The following is a 14,921-nucleotide window of genomic DNA, read 5'->3' on the forward strand; positions in this document are numbered from 1 at the left end:
CATGTGGCATTTTCATGGTGATACAGAATGCAGAAAAGAAAAGAAAAAATCAAGAAACATATTTTAAATACGGTTGCATAGTTTATTTTCAACAGCATAAATGATGTCCTAAAGACAAGGCAGATGAATTCATGACAAAGAAAATGGGAACAGGCTAACAAGGAGTCTGAATACTACAAGTAAGTCTGATCACCAAGAAAGCACTTCGGGGGGAGTCTCACAGCAGAAGAGCAATCTAGTTCAAGTCATCACTCTTAAAATATTTATTAAAATCTGCCATGTCATTGCTGGTACATCACTGTAACATGAAAAGACAAACCAGGAGTCAGATTCTGCTTTGAGAACCACAGACTTGGAAATCCAGGGCTGGTCATCAGAAAGATCAACAAAACTAAGCTTAAGCTTAAAGAGGTTTATAAAAAGTCACCAAAGCTATTAAGGTGTAACACAGATGAACTTTACCTCTCTAACCTATTGCATCATGCCACGGGCTTGCAGAACAAGGAACATCTTCAATTCCAAACAAGCAAGCTCTTAAATGTGGATTTAGAAATCCTCACACAGATAAATTCTGCAGTTCATTGGACTTATCTTTGTCAGAATTACTAAAAGATGCAAGCATTTCTTCTTTGTTATTTAGTGTCAATGTTCAAGCAGCATAGAAATTCTGTGGGATCCCTTTCACACCCAGACCAGTGATCTGTTAAAAAAATAAATAAAAAGGAAAAAGATAAATCTTCAACTGAGCACAACATTCAAATGTTGTATAACAAATATCATAGCAACCTGACTTTACTTTAAAAGGACCCCAAAAAGGGTCATTGCATGGAGTTCTTCAGAACTATTTAAGATTAAGATCTTTAAGTTTATCAGGCACCACATTATCTGTGGCCCTTACATGAAGTCCTTATCTCTGCATTAACCAAACTAGTCACAGCAACTTTAAATGCACTTTACCCATGCAAGACAAATGTGAGTTTGGAAAATACCAATTCCCTTCTAGAACTGGAAAACTGAGGCTGAGAGATAAAAAAGGCAAGGTTCAAAATTATCTTTTGGTATTTAACTCTCCTGTGGGCTCCTAAACTCCGCTGCTTGAGTAATCTGTCCATTCTCAGCCAATGGAAAATCTGTTCCACCACTGCTTTCAACTAGAAGGTCCCAGATAAGATCCCACTCCTTCATGGAACATGTCTTCATCCTATCAACAAACTGATAATACGGTTTAGTTTATTCAATTTCCCCTCACTTACAACCCTTTCCTTTCATGCTCTGGTGAACTTTCAGAGAATAATGGCAACCGCTGTTTCAGAGCTGCATTCTATTTTCCTAATGTAGTTTTTATTAATAGACTGAAAAATTAAGAGAGAAACAAGTTTTGGATTTAACAGCCTTGGACAAAAATGCGGATTTTTAATTATTCAGAACATAACATCCACTTTTAATAGACTAAAAAAAGAAACCCAAAAATTTTAAGACTGGGATGCAAAGCTTTGCCTTGGTGAATTTAAGCATTTAGTTTTTAAAGGAGCAATCTGTGTTGCAAAAATTTAGACACCCTGGCACAACTGAAAAACGAGAATTAAGGGAGTGACATTTCTAAAAATTATGGAAGTATAGTAAGACATAGGAGCTAGACCCAATTCCTGACAGTGCATTACAGAACATGCTATAGAGGGCAGACCCAGATCCATGGGCTACCTTCAGATCCCAGCTAGATACTGACTTTGGCTAACGTATCAACACATGTTATGGTTATGGCTAATATATCATAACCAACATATCAACACTATTACGAGAAATTTCCCCACATTTTCCTTCCATATGCATGAGTTGATGTGGAAACGCAGCTGTGCCCAGCCAGAGGATGAGCAGTGTGTCTGGTCCAGCACACCAGGAAAGCAGAATGAGCATGAGCAGCCAGAGGGTACCACGTTCTCCAAGCGCAAGGCTTGGTCTTGGCAGGTCTGATTTATAGAAGGAAATAAAACCTGCTCACCTTGAAAATCTCTCCTGCGTGAGGTTCCCTGGCTAAGGTGGTCTCATCTAGTCCATCGTATGCAGAAGTCACATACATTTCTGAGTAGTCTTTTCCGCCAAAGCAGCAAGAGGTAATCCTCGGAGTAGGCAGCCTCACAGTTTGGATTCTTTTTCCTAGGGAAAAATATGTGGTTGTTTCCTAATGTCCATTTTATAGGAAGCATATAAATATGAACTTGCCATTAGTCCACACGGTGCAACTGTGGAGTTTACTCAGAAGGTATCTCCCCTTCAGACAGGCCATATCCTAAAGGACAATATGTGAAGAAACAAAACGCTTCCATCTGCTTCATCTCTGTTTTTCAGCCTCTGCCTTATACCTGCAAGGCTTCATTTCCTTTTCTCAAAGTGAAACTGTAATGAAGTATTTGAAGCCAGGAAGGGCAGAGACACCTGAGCCTGGGATGGCTGCCATTCCCTAACAGGGCTTCCCAGTTAAATGTTTCAATGCTTAGATTTTTTTCTTGTTTTAATTGCAGGTTTATAATATTTCTTGCAATAGATATGCAGTGTTTTATTTTGTGAGGGTCTTTTTTAAGTGGAATTATTAAGAAGTGGATGTGCTTCATCAGCAGACGATGGGACATTGGGAAGCAGCACTCTCCACGTGACCAGGGCCTGGACCAGTGATGCTCATGGCAACCCATTAAGCAGAAACATGCAATAAACAATGCCTTCTTCTCTCACCTTCAAACCACTCCTCCTGACTGCCTTTCCTCTCACGTTTGTAGCACGTTGGTGACAATCAATATGCTGGTAGAGGCCTTACCTGTCTCTGGGTCTATACGAATGACCCTCCCACCATCAATACAGGCCACCCAAAGCTTCCCTTCTGCATCAATGCACATCCCGTCCGGCATTTGCTCCTCCTTTTCTAGATGGTACAAAAGTCGGGGGCACGCTGCAGGGAGAGTTACAAATCTGGTATTACGTGGGCCGATACCAGTTCTGTATCAGATCTCAGTCTAACATCTTCCACTCTCTTGAAAACAGAGAAGTTCATTTTCTAGGACAAAGATGCACTGCAAAATTTATACTACATATGCACTTAGCAGATGTGTTAAAAGCCTAACTTAGCCTGACAGAAACAAACCCTGAGTAGAGCCATTGCAGTTTAGGATTGCACTGAATTAGGGCTCCTAGTGTTTTAGAGGAAGAGAACAAATCTGCCTCGGTCCCTGTTGTAAACCCACTAGCTGACCACCATACCACGTCTGCAGCAAGCACAGTAGATTTTCCTGGACTTCCATTGCTCATAGCAACCTGGATGGTTTTTTTATGAGCAATATATCACATAAGTGCCGAGTGAAATTTAAATGTGGGTAATAAACTGTTTTTCACGTGTACAGGTCAAGAACTCTGCGTACTTTAATGGCCAATCAAGCTACCAGTTTTGATCCAGTCTGGACACCAACTTCTAGTAGTCTAGGCTGCAGCATGAACAGGTTGGTGGGCACATGGACAGACTGTGGAGCAGCGCCCATGGGCAGCAGTCTGCCTGCTCTGACCCAACATCTATGGCCATTACACCACCCAGAAGTAGACAGCCACCAACATAAAGCCAAGGCCAGGAAGCTCAAACTCATTATGTTTTTATATTTAGGGAAGAAAAAATAGCATTAAATCTTCTTTAGAAAGCTGATCTCCTAAAATCTGTAGGAAGAGATATACTCAGCAAAATGAAATCTGAGTAACTGTAACTATTTGTATGATTTTTCACCCATAATTACACAAAGTCCACACTGATTAGAGCACAAAAGCAGTTCAGCTATTCAAATTCCCATGGATTATGATGGATTGATACAGCACAATAATATTTCACAGAGTTTTAAAATGAGGTTACACCCATTTTGCTTGCACTTTACAGATATTATAACAAAAAATGTTTGTCTAGAAAATGAATTTAAGTGAAATCTGCCAGAACTGGAAAACTTCAGTCACAATGATAACTTGATCCTTTAAGTACATTTCTGTGATATACATGCACGCACATTCTGTATTTGTATTTATGGAGCTAGTACAATCAAAGCATTCCAGCAGATGGCACTCAAGAATAAATAGCATCCTATAAGCTAATTCTCACTGCAGTATAAATGGCTTCTTCCCTGCAAGTCCTTGAACAGGTCTAAATATAAGCCACCTATACAGATGAAAGTAAGTTGAAGGGATGTCAAAAGTTTGTTCACCAAATACACGTGGTTTGTAACTAAACATGAGAAAAAATCAGTAAGCCTGCTGACAAGCTCTAACCACAAGATATGAGATCTTTCAAATGAATCACTACATGTTACACACCTGGGTTTTCGTGCCAAAAGAGTAATAGCACTACCTGCCACCCAACTTAGAAAAGCACGCGTACCGATCTTTCCAGTGTGTGCATCATAGCTGAAGGCATGCACAGCGTATGCCAGACTGTCAATGTAAAAGAAGGTCCTGTGGTCCAGGGACCAATCCAGTCCATTGGAGATGTCCACTTGGTCTAACTGTCTTATTACTGAACGGTCAGGGAAAAGGGTATAGAGAGCGCCCTGCCCTCTTGCTCGGACCCCTGGTGCTACCTCTTCAGCCATCGTACCTGAAATGGAAATGGCAGCACCAAGTTAGAAAGTAGAAGCTTGTTCCTCATGCTTGATCAAAAATCTCCTCTAAGTGTTACTAAGAAATCCTAGGGAGAAAAGGACTAATCTAATCCTGTCAAATTGATGAGAAAGAAGAAAATGAGCAGGTCTGGAGGAGCTGCTTCCTGCACAGGTGACCCTGGCCAGTGAAAGGACTAGTCTCTGCTTTGCTTGAGCTTTAAGTTGTAGACACCAAAGACCCACAGAGGCACCACAACATACATTGCTCACAGCAAAAAACAAGATGCAGGTAAACATCGTGAGCTCTTTTTGTTGTTGCTCTCTGTAGGCTACTTTTACCAATTAAATGGGCTGTGACATTAAAATACATATGCTGCAAACCACAGTTATCTCAGAAACAAGTGAAGAATACCTCAGAAATGAGACTTCTTTCTTAAGGAGCTTAAGCCTCAGTGTTACACTCATTATTTGGCTTCTGATTCTCTCTTCTCCGGAAAGGAGAGAGCTTTGCAGCAACGGGATGGGGAGCACTCAAGGGGTCATTTATGACTTCTTTTAACTGTGACAGTCTCTGTTGGCCTCTCCTTTTAGAAGTCCTCATGAGTTTGTTTTGCAACCCTTGGCCAAAACCTCTGTTGAAAGCCTTGATCCATATCACGCATAGTTGAAACAGGTGTACAAAGCAGGTTTTTCTCTCTTATTCTTGCCCTTAACCCTAGAGACACATCAGCTATTGAGCATAACCTTGAGTTAAAAAAATTTCCTGTGATCTTTGGCAAATTTGAAATAAGAAGAAAAATTTGACAGACAAAACAAGTACAGAGCCATTTTCACACCCATCAGTCACTCTCCATTTCCACTGTGGATTGCTGTGCTTGGCTTGTCATTTAAATGCCAGGAGAAAAAGCACAAAGGGATCCTGGCTACATTTCAACCAGTTGGAAAAGTCACTCTCCTTCAGGACGATGAGGATCTACCCCCACATGTCTGTTTCCTATGGCCTGTCCAGGGAACGCTGTACGTGAAGTGTGCAAGCTGTAGCTCATCTTCTGCTCCACAAGTTGCATCCTCCTGTACACCTCCAGAAACCTTCCCACCAGAAGGGGAAGCCTTCACCAGCTTTTCATTTCCCACATTGGCATATGTTTGAAAAACACCATCCACCAAGCAGAAGGGGAATCTGTCTGCTGGACAGCCATTGTCAAGAGCCTTTGTCTTCATTTAGTTCAGAGGATGTGGAGTCACTTCTCCATCGGTCAGTAACCAAGCAGAGTGTTCACAAGACAGCTCACACTCACAAGAGTGGGGAATTCAACAAAGGAACCAAGAATGTACGGAATACAATGCATTATATAAAACACAGAGCAATTAGTTCCTCTTTGCTCCACGGGAAATCCCTGCCAGGAACTTACCAGCAAAAAACCTCCCCTTTGGATCCACTTTCCCATCATTGAACCTGTTGTTGGGTTTATCCTGCTCAACCTCGAGGATGGTGGTGACTGCCTGTGTGTCCCAGTCCAGAAAGGCAAACCTGGTCCCCAGAGCGATGACGTAGCCCCCACACTGCCGCAACGCCACTGAGCCAACACGGGCATCTGTGAGCAAGAGAGAGTGGGAGGTGGTGGGTGGCTCCAGGGCCAATCAGTTTGCCCTACCCCTCCCCACCCCACCATTGGGCATCTGGGCTTGATTGGGACATTCCTGACACAAGCTGATGCTAAGATCTTTCTCCCTGGGATTATTAGCTCACCTCAATGGCTCTGTGTTCTCCAGATCTTTACACCTTTTGGGCAGACACAGACATTAGGACCATACCTTCTCCTCCACAGGTCCCAAATGAAACATGCCTTCCCATTGGGGCTTAGCAAGGCAACATACGCATGGCCCTCTAAACCTGAGCACAATCCCCTCTGCTCAGCTGGCCCAGGACACATTTTGCTCAGTAACACGTCCTGGGAGAACAGGGTGTGTGGCCCCATGGAAAGTAAGGGAGACTACCACGCTGCAGAGCTCTTAGTGGGAGGGATGGACAGAGAAGACTTTCAGGATGAAACGGTGAGAACAGACTCACCTACAGACACGCTCTGCACCTTGTTGGTGAGCGGGCTCCAGCGGCAAACTTTCTGAGAGTTAATGTCTACATAGACAAGTGCACTCTCCCTTTCTTCCCAGACTGGGCACTCTCCCATCCTGTTCTTCTCCTTCACAACAGATTCAATTTTGATGGAGGAGGACATGGTCTGTGGGAAAGAGGGTCAATAACAGATTTAATGAAAAGCTCTTGTCACGTGAATATTTCATGTTTATAATGCTTAAAATCAGAATTTCTAAACAGCAAAGTCCTCCAAATCCCACATAGTAGAATAATTTAGGAGGTTCCTGTGACATTTTCATGGTTTCATGGGGGGAAACTAAGTTTGACATGCCAAGGCTTCTCCTTAGAAATCCTTTCCTAGGTAAGAGACTTTAAATCAAAGCTGCTGATGAAATGACCTCCAGGGAAAGGAATGCTGGGACCCAGCTATTGGCTGGGAATTAGTGATCCCAAGGGAGGCACTAGTGGGCAACAGCACCAATGGTCAGAAGACTTTTTGTGGAAAAACAAGGCTCTGCCTTATTAACACAGATGCATTGACTTGTTCCATAGGAAGATGAATACATACTTATGATAGTGACTGCAATTTTCCACCAAGGCCACTGCAATCCAAGTGCCTGTTCCCACACAGAGTCAGTGTGAATATGCAAACATTAGGGAAGACGTCTGTCTTTGAAATCCTGCTGCTTTGTTTTCCCTCCAAGCGTTTCACCCTCATTGGTCCCATCAACACCCCAGCCAGGTCTTCAACCCCTGCCGCAGACTCTGAATTTCACCCTGTGCAAGGCTGCAGGGTATAATCACCCCAGCTGCTGCAGCAGGGGCAAAGCCACCTATGAAGCTGCCATCACGAGCATCTGTTCCTGCCAGGTGTGTTCATTCCCCGGCTGCTCCATGCCCCTCATCCTGTTGCAGCAGAATACCTGCGGGACACTGGTCACTCAGCCACCACCCTGGCATAGGTTGAACAGTCCCTCAGGTTCAAAGCCTGTCGATGCCCTCCAAAACAAGTAGCTCAACCCCTGGCCCTGCACTGCCCTTGCCATGGTGTGGGATGTGAGCGATAACCTCTGCCATTCAGCTTTTACAAAAGAAAAGGTCCTACTCACTCGCTTCAATTACAGCTAATGGAGACAACACCACTGATAACACTGCTATACCCGCTGACTTCAGCACTTTTTTTCCACAAATAGGAGGCAGCCAGTCCCTGACATAACACTATTCCTATGGATTACTGTATTCAAATGAGCATTTTTTCCTAGTAGGTAAGATGATGATAAGGTTTACAGATAATAATTAGCACTAATGTGCTTTAAAGTACATGGGAAGAGCTAGTAACAATTGTGAGTTGAAATGCTAGGGCTGGGGACCCAGGATCTTCCCTGATCCTGGGCCCCAGGCAGGCATGGCAAGGAGTCACACAGCCAAGGTAAGGTCCAAACAGCCTATTTATAAATATATCCTTCTCTTTGAAGAAAAATGTTCATGAGAGGCCAGGCAGCAACCTGCTCCAGCACAAAAGGAACAGACAAAGAGCATCAATCTAGAGCATAAATGAGGATATGAAGCAAGATGCCAGCAAAACCTCCTAAAACCTGTTAAGCTGTGCTAGAGCCTGAGGATTGAGTTTCTCTGGGGTTAAAGTCCCATGTCATGTGGCTGCTATATTTGGGATCCAAGGCTTGGAGACACAATGCTGACTTTATTGTATCGCAGTCTGGAAAACACAGAGCCACTCTCGCCCTGCAGGAAAACAGGGTTCAGCAGCAGCCCAGCATCCCTGCAGCTCCCACAGAGGCAGAAAGCTGCCAAGCTGGGAGTGGCCAGTGTGTGTTTGTCTGGTCGGCTGTTTCATTGACCCAGCTGAGCCTTACTAAACCTTCCTATTCCCACCAGCTCCCCTTTCATTGACTGCCCTTTCTCCAGCTTCTCCCCAGTGCTGCAGGTACCTGCCCTGTCCCATGGAACCTCAGCACACATCCACCTTCCTTGACTGCATGTCCAGTTTCAGCATCTCTCCCCTTCACCAAAGAAAAAGTTCCCATGTGTCACTTCAGCTGCGAGTTTTGGGTTTTTTTTCAAACAGTTGAATATTTTTACTCAAATTTCCCACCTGTTTTTAAGAGGAGGGCAAGTAGAAGGCAAGATTTGTGCCTTGCTGGCTGAGGTTATGCTGCTTTTTACAAGCAGGTGAAAACAGAGGCATGAAACAGGAAAGGTCATCCAACCCTAAGAGGCAGTGCTACCCTCTGAAGAAATCCCCACAAGCTCACAGGGGTGTATCCCCCCCATCCTTCCATGCCCAGTGGTCCACCTCCTGCTGCACCCTTCCTGCCAGCACCCCAGGGAGCAGCTCGGCTCCACAGAATACAGCACCTCAGAGGGAAAAAAATGAGGAAATTACCCTAAAAAAAGTCTTGTTCAAAACTTCCCATCTTCATTGCCCCCCAGGCATCCTGCCATCTGGCACCCTGTTTCACAGCACATTGCATGCACCCTGCTTGCCGCAGCACTGACCCATCAGAGGTGAGAGTGCAGGAAAAAAGAGCCAGCAGAAAGCACCAAATCCTGTCATATTCTCCCCAGACAAAATCCCTGTGGACAAAACCAGTACGTTCACCATTCCTATATCCTCTCTGCAACACACTGTTGACACGTTAGCCTCCTGGACCCATGCCTAAACCCCTCCTGGAGAGCAGGGGACTGACAGGTGTCACTGAAACCTTTTCCAAGTTAAACTGTTTAAAGCTATTGGAATTTGGAGACTGTAATAAAAATTTCCTAGCAGGAATGAGAAACTAAGGTGAAAACATCCAGTCTGTTATAAAAATTAAAAACTCTTTCTGGCAAGTATTTAAAAATACCCTTTCTCATCCTCAGCCCACATCCTTTTCAAGTGATCTTGACAAAAATTGGTTGTTTCAGTACCCCTAAGGTAAAGGTAAAATACAAATAAATTATTTGCCTTAAAAGGCTTCTTTGCTGTTCCTCATCCTCTCTCCCCCGTGCAAGCACAACTGATTGGTTTCAATTTCAAGCTGAAGCTGGAATTTAGCAGGCAACTAAAGCTTTTAATGCACATACAGTGAAATAACCATCTGCCCAAAACAAGAATTTTAAGAACCATTTTCCCTCGGTCAGACAGCTGAATATTACATCAAGCTGGAGCATACCTATGCAAAACTCTGCAGTTGTTCACAACAACACGCCTGCTAAAGAAAACATTGCAAGACCTGGGTTGGTGTCTCTTTTCCAGCGTTGGTCCAATGAAACCGGCTGCTCTTTTCAGCAACAATTAACAATGTGCAAGAGTTGATGTTATCTGCATGGAATAGGTAACTGCTTACATTTTGTATTCAGTCAGCAGTCACATGGATGATGAGGCACAGACCAAAGCCCTTCTGAATGGTCTGGTTCACAGTGCCAGCAGCGGAAGAATATATGATAGGGGAAAATTCTTGCTCAGTATTTTTCTCATGTAATGAGAGTGGAGGAGGGAAACTGGGACGTTGCACCATTCGGTCGCCCCAAGGGCTTGCCCTGTCTTCCCAAATTTAGAGGCAAATTAACATCTCAGGTGACAAAAAGGGGAGGTTAATAAAAGATGCAGAGGAGGATTTTGTAGTACAAGTCACTTTGAATGATAAGAAAAAATATATTCTTGTTATTAAGCCATATCAGCATCATTAAGACTTGGTTCCTACTCCATGCTGTCCCACAACTTCCTTGTGTACGAAGTCACCTGCTCCTCTGGCAGGGTTCTTCACCTCAAAAAGCCCAATCGCTGCTTCGGCTGAGAGCTCTGAGCTGCTGCCCACATGGTGCCCAGGGCAGGGCTTTGGCTCGGGAGCCTCAGCGACTGCCGCAAGATGCTGCAGGATGGTGATATCTTCCTTGACTTTTAAGAATTTTATTTTTGTCTTTCTCTGGCATCTGTTTGGGGGTTTTTTTGTATGTGGGAGGCGAAGACAGAAGATGCCAAGTGCCTTCTCCCACCCAGCTCCATTCAGCAGAGGTAGGTGCCAGCAAGGTGGTGACAAGGGCGGGCTTGCTGTTGGGACAGAGTCCAAGGTGGGCAGTGAGCCAGAGCCACCAGCCTTTTGGTAACAGGGCACCTGTCTAATGCAGCAAGAGGGGGAGGTGGGAAGCAGGTTGCTGCTGTCGGTCACTGCCCCATCCCATTCAGCGAGAGCAGAAACCATCTGGGAGGAATTGGCCCCAAACCAACAATGCATTTCTTTACTCGTGCAAGACTTTAATGAACATTTTAATGTGATGTTCAAATGATTCACAAGATGAACAGTTTTCCTAGATAAGCAAATTAGACAAGCAAGATAGATCCAGTATTATCCTATCGTGGTCACTGCCAATCCAAATTTGGAGATAAAAATATTACAGAGACATATTACTCACTAAGCCAGAGGCAAATTCAAACATTTCTAGCAAAAAAGCCAGTAATATTCCTGAGTCAAACTCCAGCCAAAGTCACTGCGTTACAAGCAAAGTGGCTGTGGATGCCTTGAGGACCCCTCTCAGACTTACTTCTCCATCTCATTTCAGCACAAACCCTCTGTCTCTGCTTGTTCTCACAACATTTTTCACATTGCTCCCCCCTTTCCTTCTTTTAATCTAAATGATAAATTCGAAGGGAGGTTCATGTAGAACAATATGCATTTTTTCCACAGCATTTTCAGCTGGAAGACATATTCTAAAGGAAAATTCTGGTTTATGATCATTTTAACTGCCTTCATTTAAAAAGAAAAGCAATTGGTTCTCAGCTGCAGGGGAAAAAAAAACCCAACTCATTTTTTTTCTCCAAAATATTTCTAAAAGCATTTTTTTCTAAAGGAATTTTGATGGAGAAAACCACATTTCCCATTCAGCTCTTCTCTTCTGGTGACTTGAATTGATTTCCCCACCACAGGCTGTGGCAAAGTAAAATCAAGTCACACAGAGGGACAAAGTATTCACTTCACCTCAACTGAAAAAAAAGGATACACTGTTTTCGTGGGAACAGCTCAGATGCTGGAAACATTGGCAGCACTAGGCAGTACAGCAGCTGTGAAAACACTACCAGAGGACGTCTTGTTCATTTATTTGGGTGGCTGCAAATGCTTTAGGGGCATCTCCAGTGCATTTTTCACCATGTCTTGCTCCCGCCCCACTGACTTCTAGACTACCAGCACAGGTATCACATTTCTCACCATCGGCATTCCATTTCATCATCCCCCCATATCTACCTTTCCAGAGAAGACACATCTCAAAATCTTTGTGGGCACTGTCAATGAGCGGTGCAACCTCACAGTAGCAGGTGCACATATTTGTTCCTAGCCAGCCAGCTATTCTTTTAATTGTTTCCACAACACAAAGAGCCTGCCCCTGCCATGTATTTTGTTTGTTTCTAACATGACTGGGTTGCAAAGCAGTTAAAAGTTGGCCAAAGACAGCCACATGCCCCTGCACCTCTGGCTGATGTCCCACTGCAGCATCCCTATCTTGGGTGGCTTCCTCTCCTTTCCCACTGCTTTGGTCTCCTCTCATGCAACTGCTACTGCTTATTTTTACAGTCTATATTTTTTATCAACATAATGTAGCTGGAAGAGTGTATCAAGGCATTAGCACATCACATATATTAGTGTAGTATTTAAATAATTGTCTTTGTCTTCTGTTACCTACAGGTGTGAGCTCAGACAATAGCTCTGAATTTGTTCCTGGGGCTTTACAAATATCTAGTAAATCTATTGCTCCCCTCTTTTTCCCATGACTCCCCAAATTACACTTGCATCACTTGTTCCCCTTGAGGGTCCATCCCAGCTTTCATTACACTGGAAACACAACTTTGCATATAATTTGATTGTCCCTATTTTTTAAAGTCATTCTTCACCTAGAGAGTCATCTTCAGTGACTCTCTCCCTCTTGGGAGACAACAGACATAGTTAGAGTTAATGAAGATTGTTATTAAAAACCCCGGACAGGCACAGGTGTAGCTACTCACCCCAGCAATACCCTACTCGATGGCGTTGTCCAAAAGTGAAGTCAAGGCTTATCTTCTTGCGGCTTCGCCCTTTTGTAGGAAGGGCCCAGTCACTCCCCAGTGCTTAAGATGGGAAGAACAGGAGCTCCCTGGGCAGTCAGTGCCGCCTGTTTTACATCAGCAGAGCTGTTTTGCCAGCAAAGGATTACTTGAGTTTTCTCCAGCTTGGTTGGGAATAAATATGCTTCACCTATGACTATAGATTTTGGTCACGAGGGTGAAGAAACCCTTCAGGGCACAGCAGCTGCTCCTCCTGATAGAGCCTTTCCTGTCACTGGGTTCTTGCTCAACCCTAATTGAAATCAGTACAAGTCTTTGATCAAATATGTGAGCACCATTAATAAGCAAGGGATTAAACAAAAAGTCGAGAAGCATTCATAATTGAGGGCATCAGCAACCGCTCAGCTCCAGTTTGCCAGATCCAGCGCTTCGTCATGGGATTTTAGTCAAAATACGCCAGCAGTGCCTGTTTAGGCTCCTCGGGGCTAGGGAGTGGGAAGCACCTACGGCCGCTGCACTGGAGGCTGTGGCAAGGCACACTCCCAGGGCATTTTGGCACTGCTAAAAATACAGCTCTCCTGGCAGAGTTGGCTTTTCCTGCTCATGTGATGCCCATGAAACCAGCTGACGAAGCCCAGCAAGTAGTCCTACAGAAGGAGGAGGAGGTGGCATTTATTTGTTAAATCTCTACAGACACTTACTTTACCTGCTCCTGCTCCCACACTCAAAGACTTGAGTCTCTGATGTCTGCCCGGGGCCACCCACGCGTGGCATGGAGGATGAGGCTCTCCAGCCGCCGCGTCACCCCTATGCCTCCCTGGTGCTTCTTGGCCAGCGGTGACAAACTAATCTTTGACCAGATCTTTTGTGCCTATATGAGCTGCTGCTGCTGTTAGTTTTCTAGCACTGCAACAACAAAAAAAGGATTGCCAGGTGCCCTGTATTGTGCTGGCAATCACCCCACTGCGATGGCAGCAGTTACACACAGCGAGCGCTGTTACCAAACTTCACGGTGCAGTAACCTCTGCAACATGATAGGAACAGTAGAGGGAGTTTATTCGGTTTTGTGCCTACTTATTTTCTGCTGCAACTCTGAATGTCCATCAGCAATTAGCCACAGCAGCTCCACAGTACGGTTCCTAAGCTGCAGTTACCACCTGGTTAATGAGTTCACTACAATCACTGCCCTAAATTTGCTACGTTCACCATCTCCCTCAGCTCACCAACTGCGGTGTTTTTAGGTCACGTTGTAGCACATAAAACAAATGAAGGATGGTGGACGCTCAAGGAACAAGCCCCAGCTCCATCTCAGTCATCTGCCCTGAAGGAGGGCTGCTTAAACCTTCTGTTTTTCCAGCTGCTGAGACTCATCCTGGCATGCTTTAAGAAGGAATATGGTGACTTGCACACTCCTTGTTTCAGAGCAGCAACAACACCTCGATGTGGTCCAGGGGCCAGGCAGTTTCCCAATTGCCCACTGCATGCTTGAGGGGCACAGCAGACACACAGACCCTCCGACAGAGAGAAACTAACTCCAACGGGCTTGCTGGGATGCACTGGAAAACCGTACTGTAGCAATTCTTGGAGCTACCTGCAGAGAAGACACACAGCCACCGGCTCTCTTGGCAATTGGTGGGTTTACACAGGAACGTGTAACCCATCAAGAGCAAAATCTGCAGTTTAAAAGCCAACTGAGCTACACTGCAGTTGTTTCAGCACACGCAGGCCTGAAGCTACCAGCAAAAAAGCAATCCAGTGAATAAGCTTTCACTGACAACACACACCAAGAAGAAATTACAGTAAAGCTTCCCTTTCTTGTACATTTGTAGAAGCAGCGACCATTTGGGTACGTGGGCTCCTCTTGCCTCTCTGGCTGCTCTGAGGGAGTTTGATTCAGCAGGAGGTACAGGCAGATGGTGTTTTCTTTTAAACACCAATGGCCAGAGAATGCCTGATGCTCTCCTGCCATCACATATCTTGCCTTAACGGCTCAAGATCTTCAGAGGATGGACAAAGATAAGGCTCTTGATCCCAAATGTTTGGGTTTACATTTATAAAAATGAGCAGCATAATGATGTGTGGTGGGGAGAGACAATGACTGGCTCCAGCCAATCCAAGTTAATTTAAGCATAACCACAGCTGAGGCCTTGAAAATGTAATGTAAAAAAGAAGA

General features: G+C 44.5%; 1 protein-coding gene across 1 annotated transcript; it reads right to left on the reverse strand.

Annotated features, from left to right (window-relative positions):
- Positions 1-78: 78 nt before the first annotated feature.
- Positions 79-13,307, reverse strand: LOC138716793 (regucalcin-like). The gene is made up of 7 exons (XM_069849971.1): positions 12,710-13,307; positions 6,691-6,859; positions 6,032-6,214; positions 4,400-4,615; positions 2,810-2,941; positions 2,000-2,154; positions 79-700 (listed from the first exon to the last, which is right to left on the reverse strand). Exons 2-7 carry the CDS (start codon positions 6,854-6,856, stop codon positions 650-652), a joined length of 903 nt encoding a protein of 300 aa, XP_069706072.1. The 5' UTR covers positions 6,857-6,859; positions 12,710-13,307; the 3' UTR covers positions 79-649.
- Between the last annotated feature and the right edge of the window lie 1,614 nt (positions 13,308-14,921).

This window comes from Phaenicophaeus curvirostris, chromosome 1 (assembly GCF_032191515.1).
Source record: "Phaenicophaeus curvirostris isolate KB17595 chromosome 1, BPBGC_Pcur_1.0, whole genome shotgun sequence".
In the NCBI taxonomy this organism is placed as follows: Eukaryota; Metazoa; Chordata; class Aves; order Cuculiformes; family Cuculidae; genus Phaenicophaeus; species Phaenicophaeus curvirostris.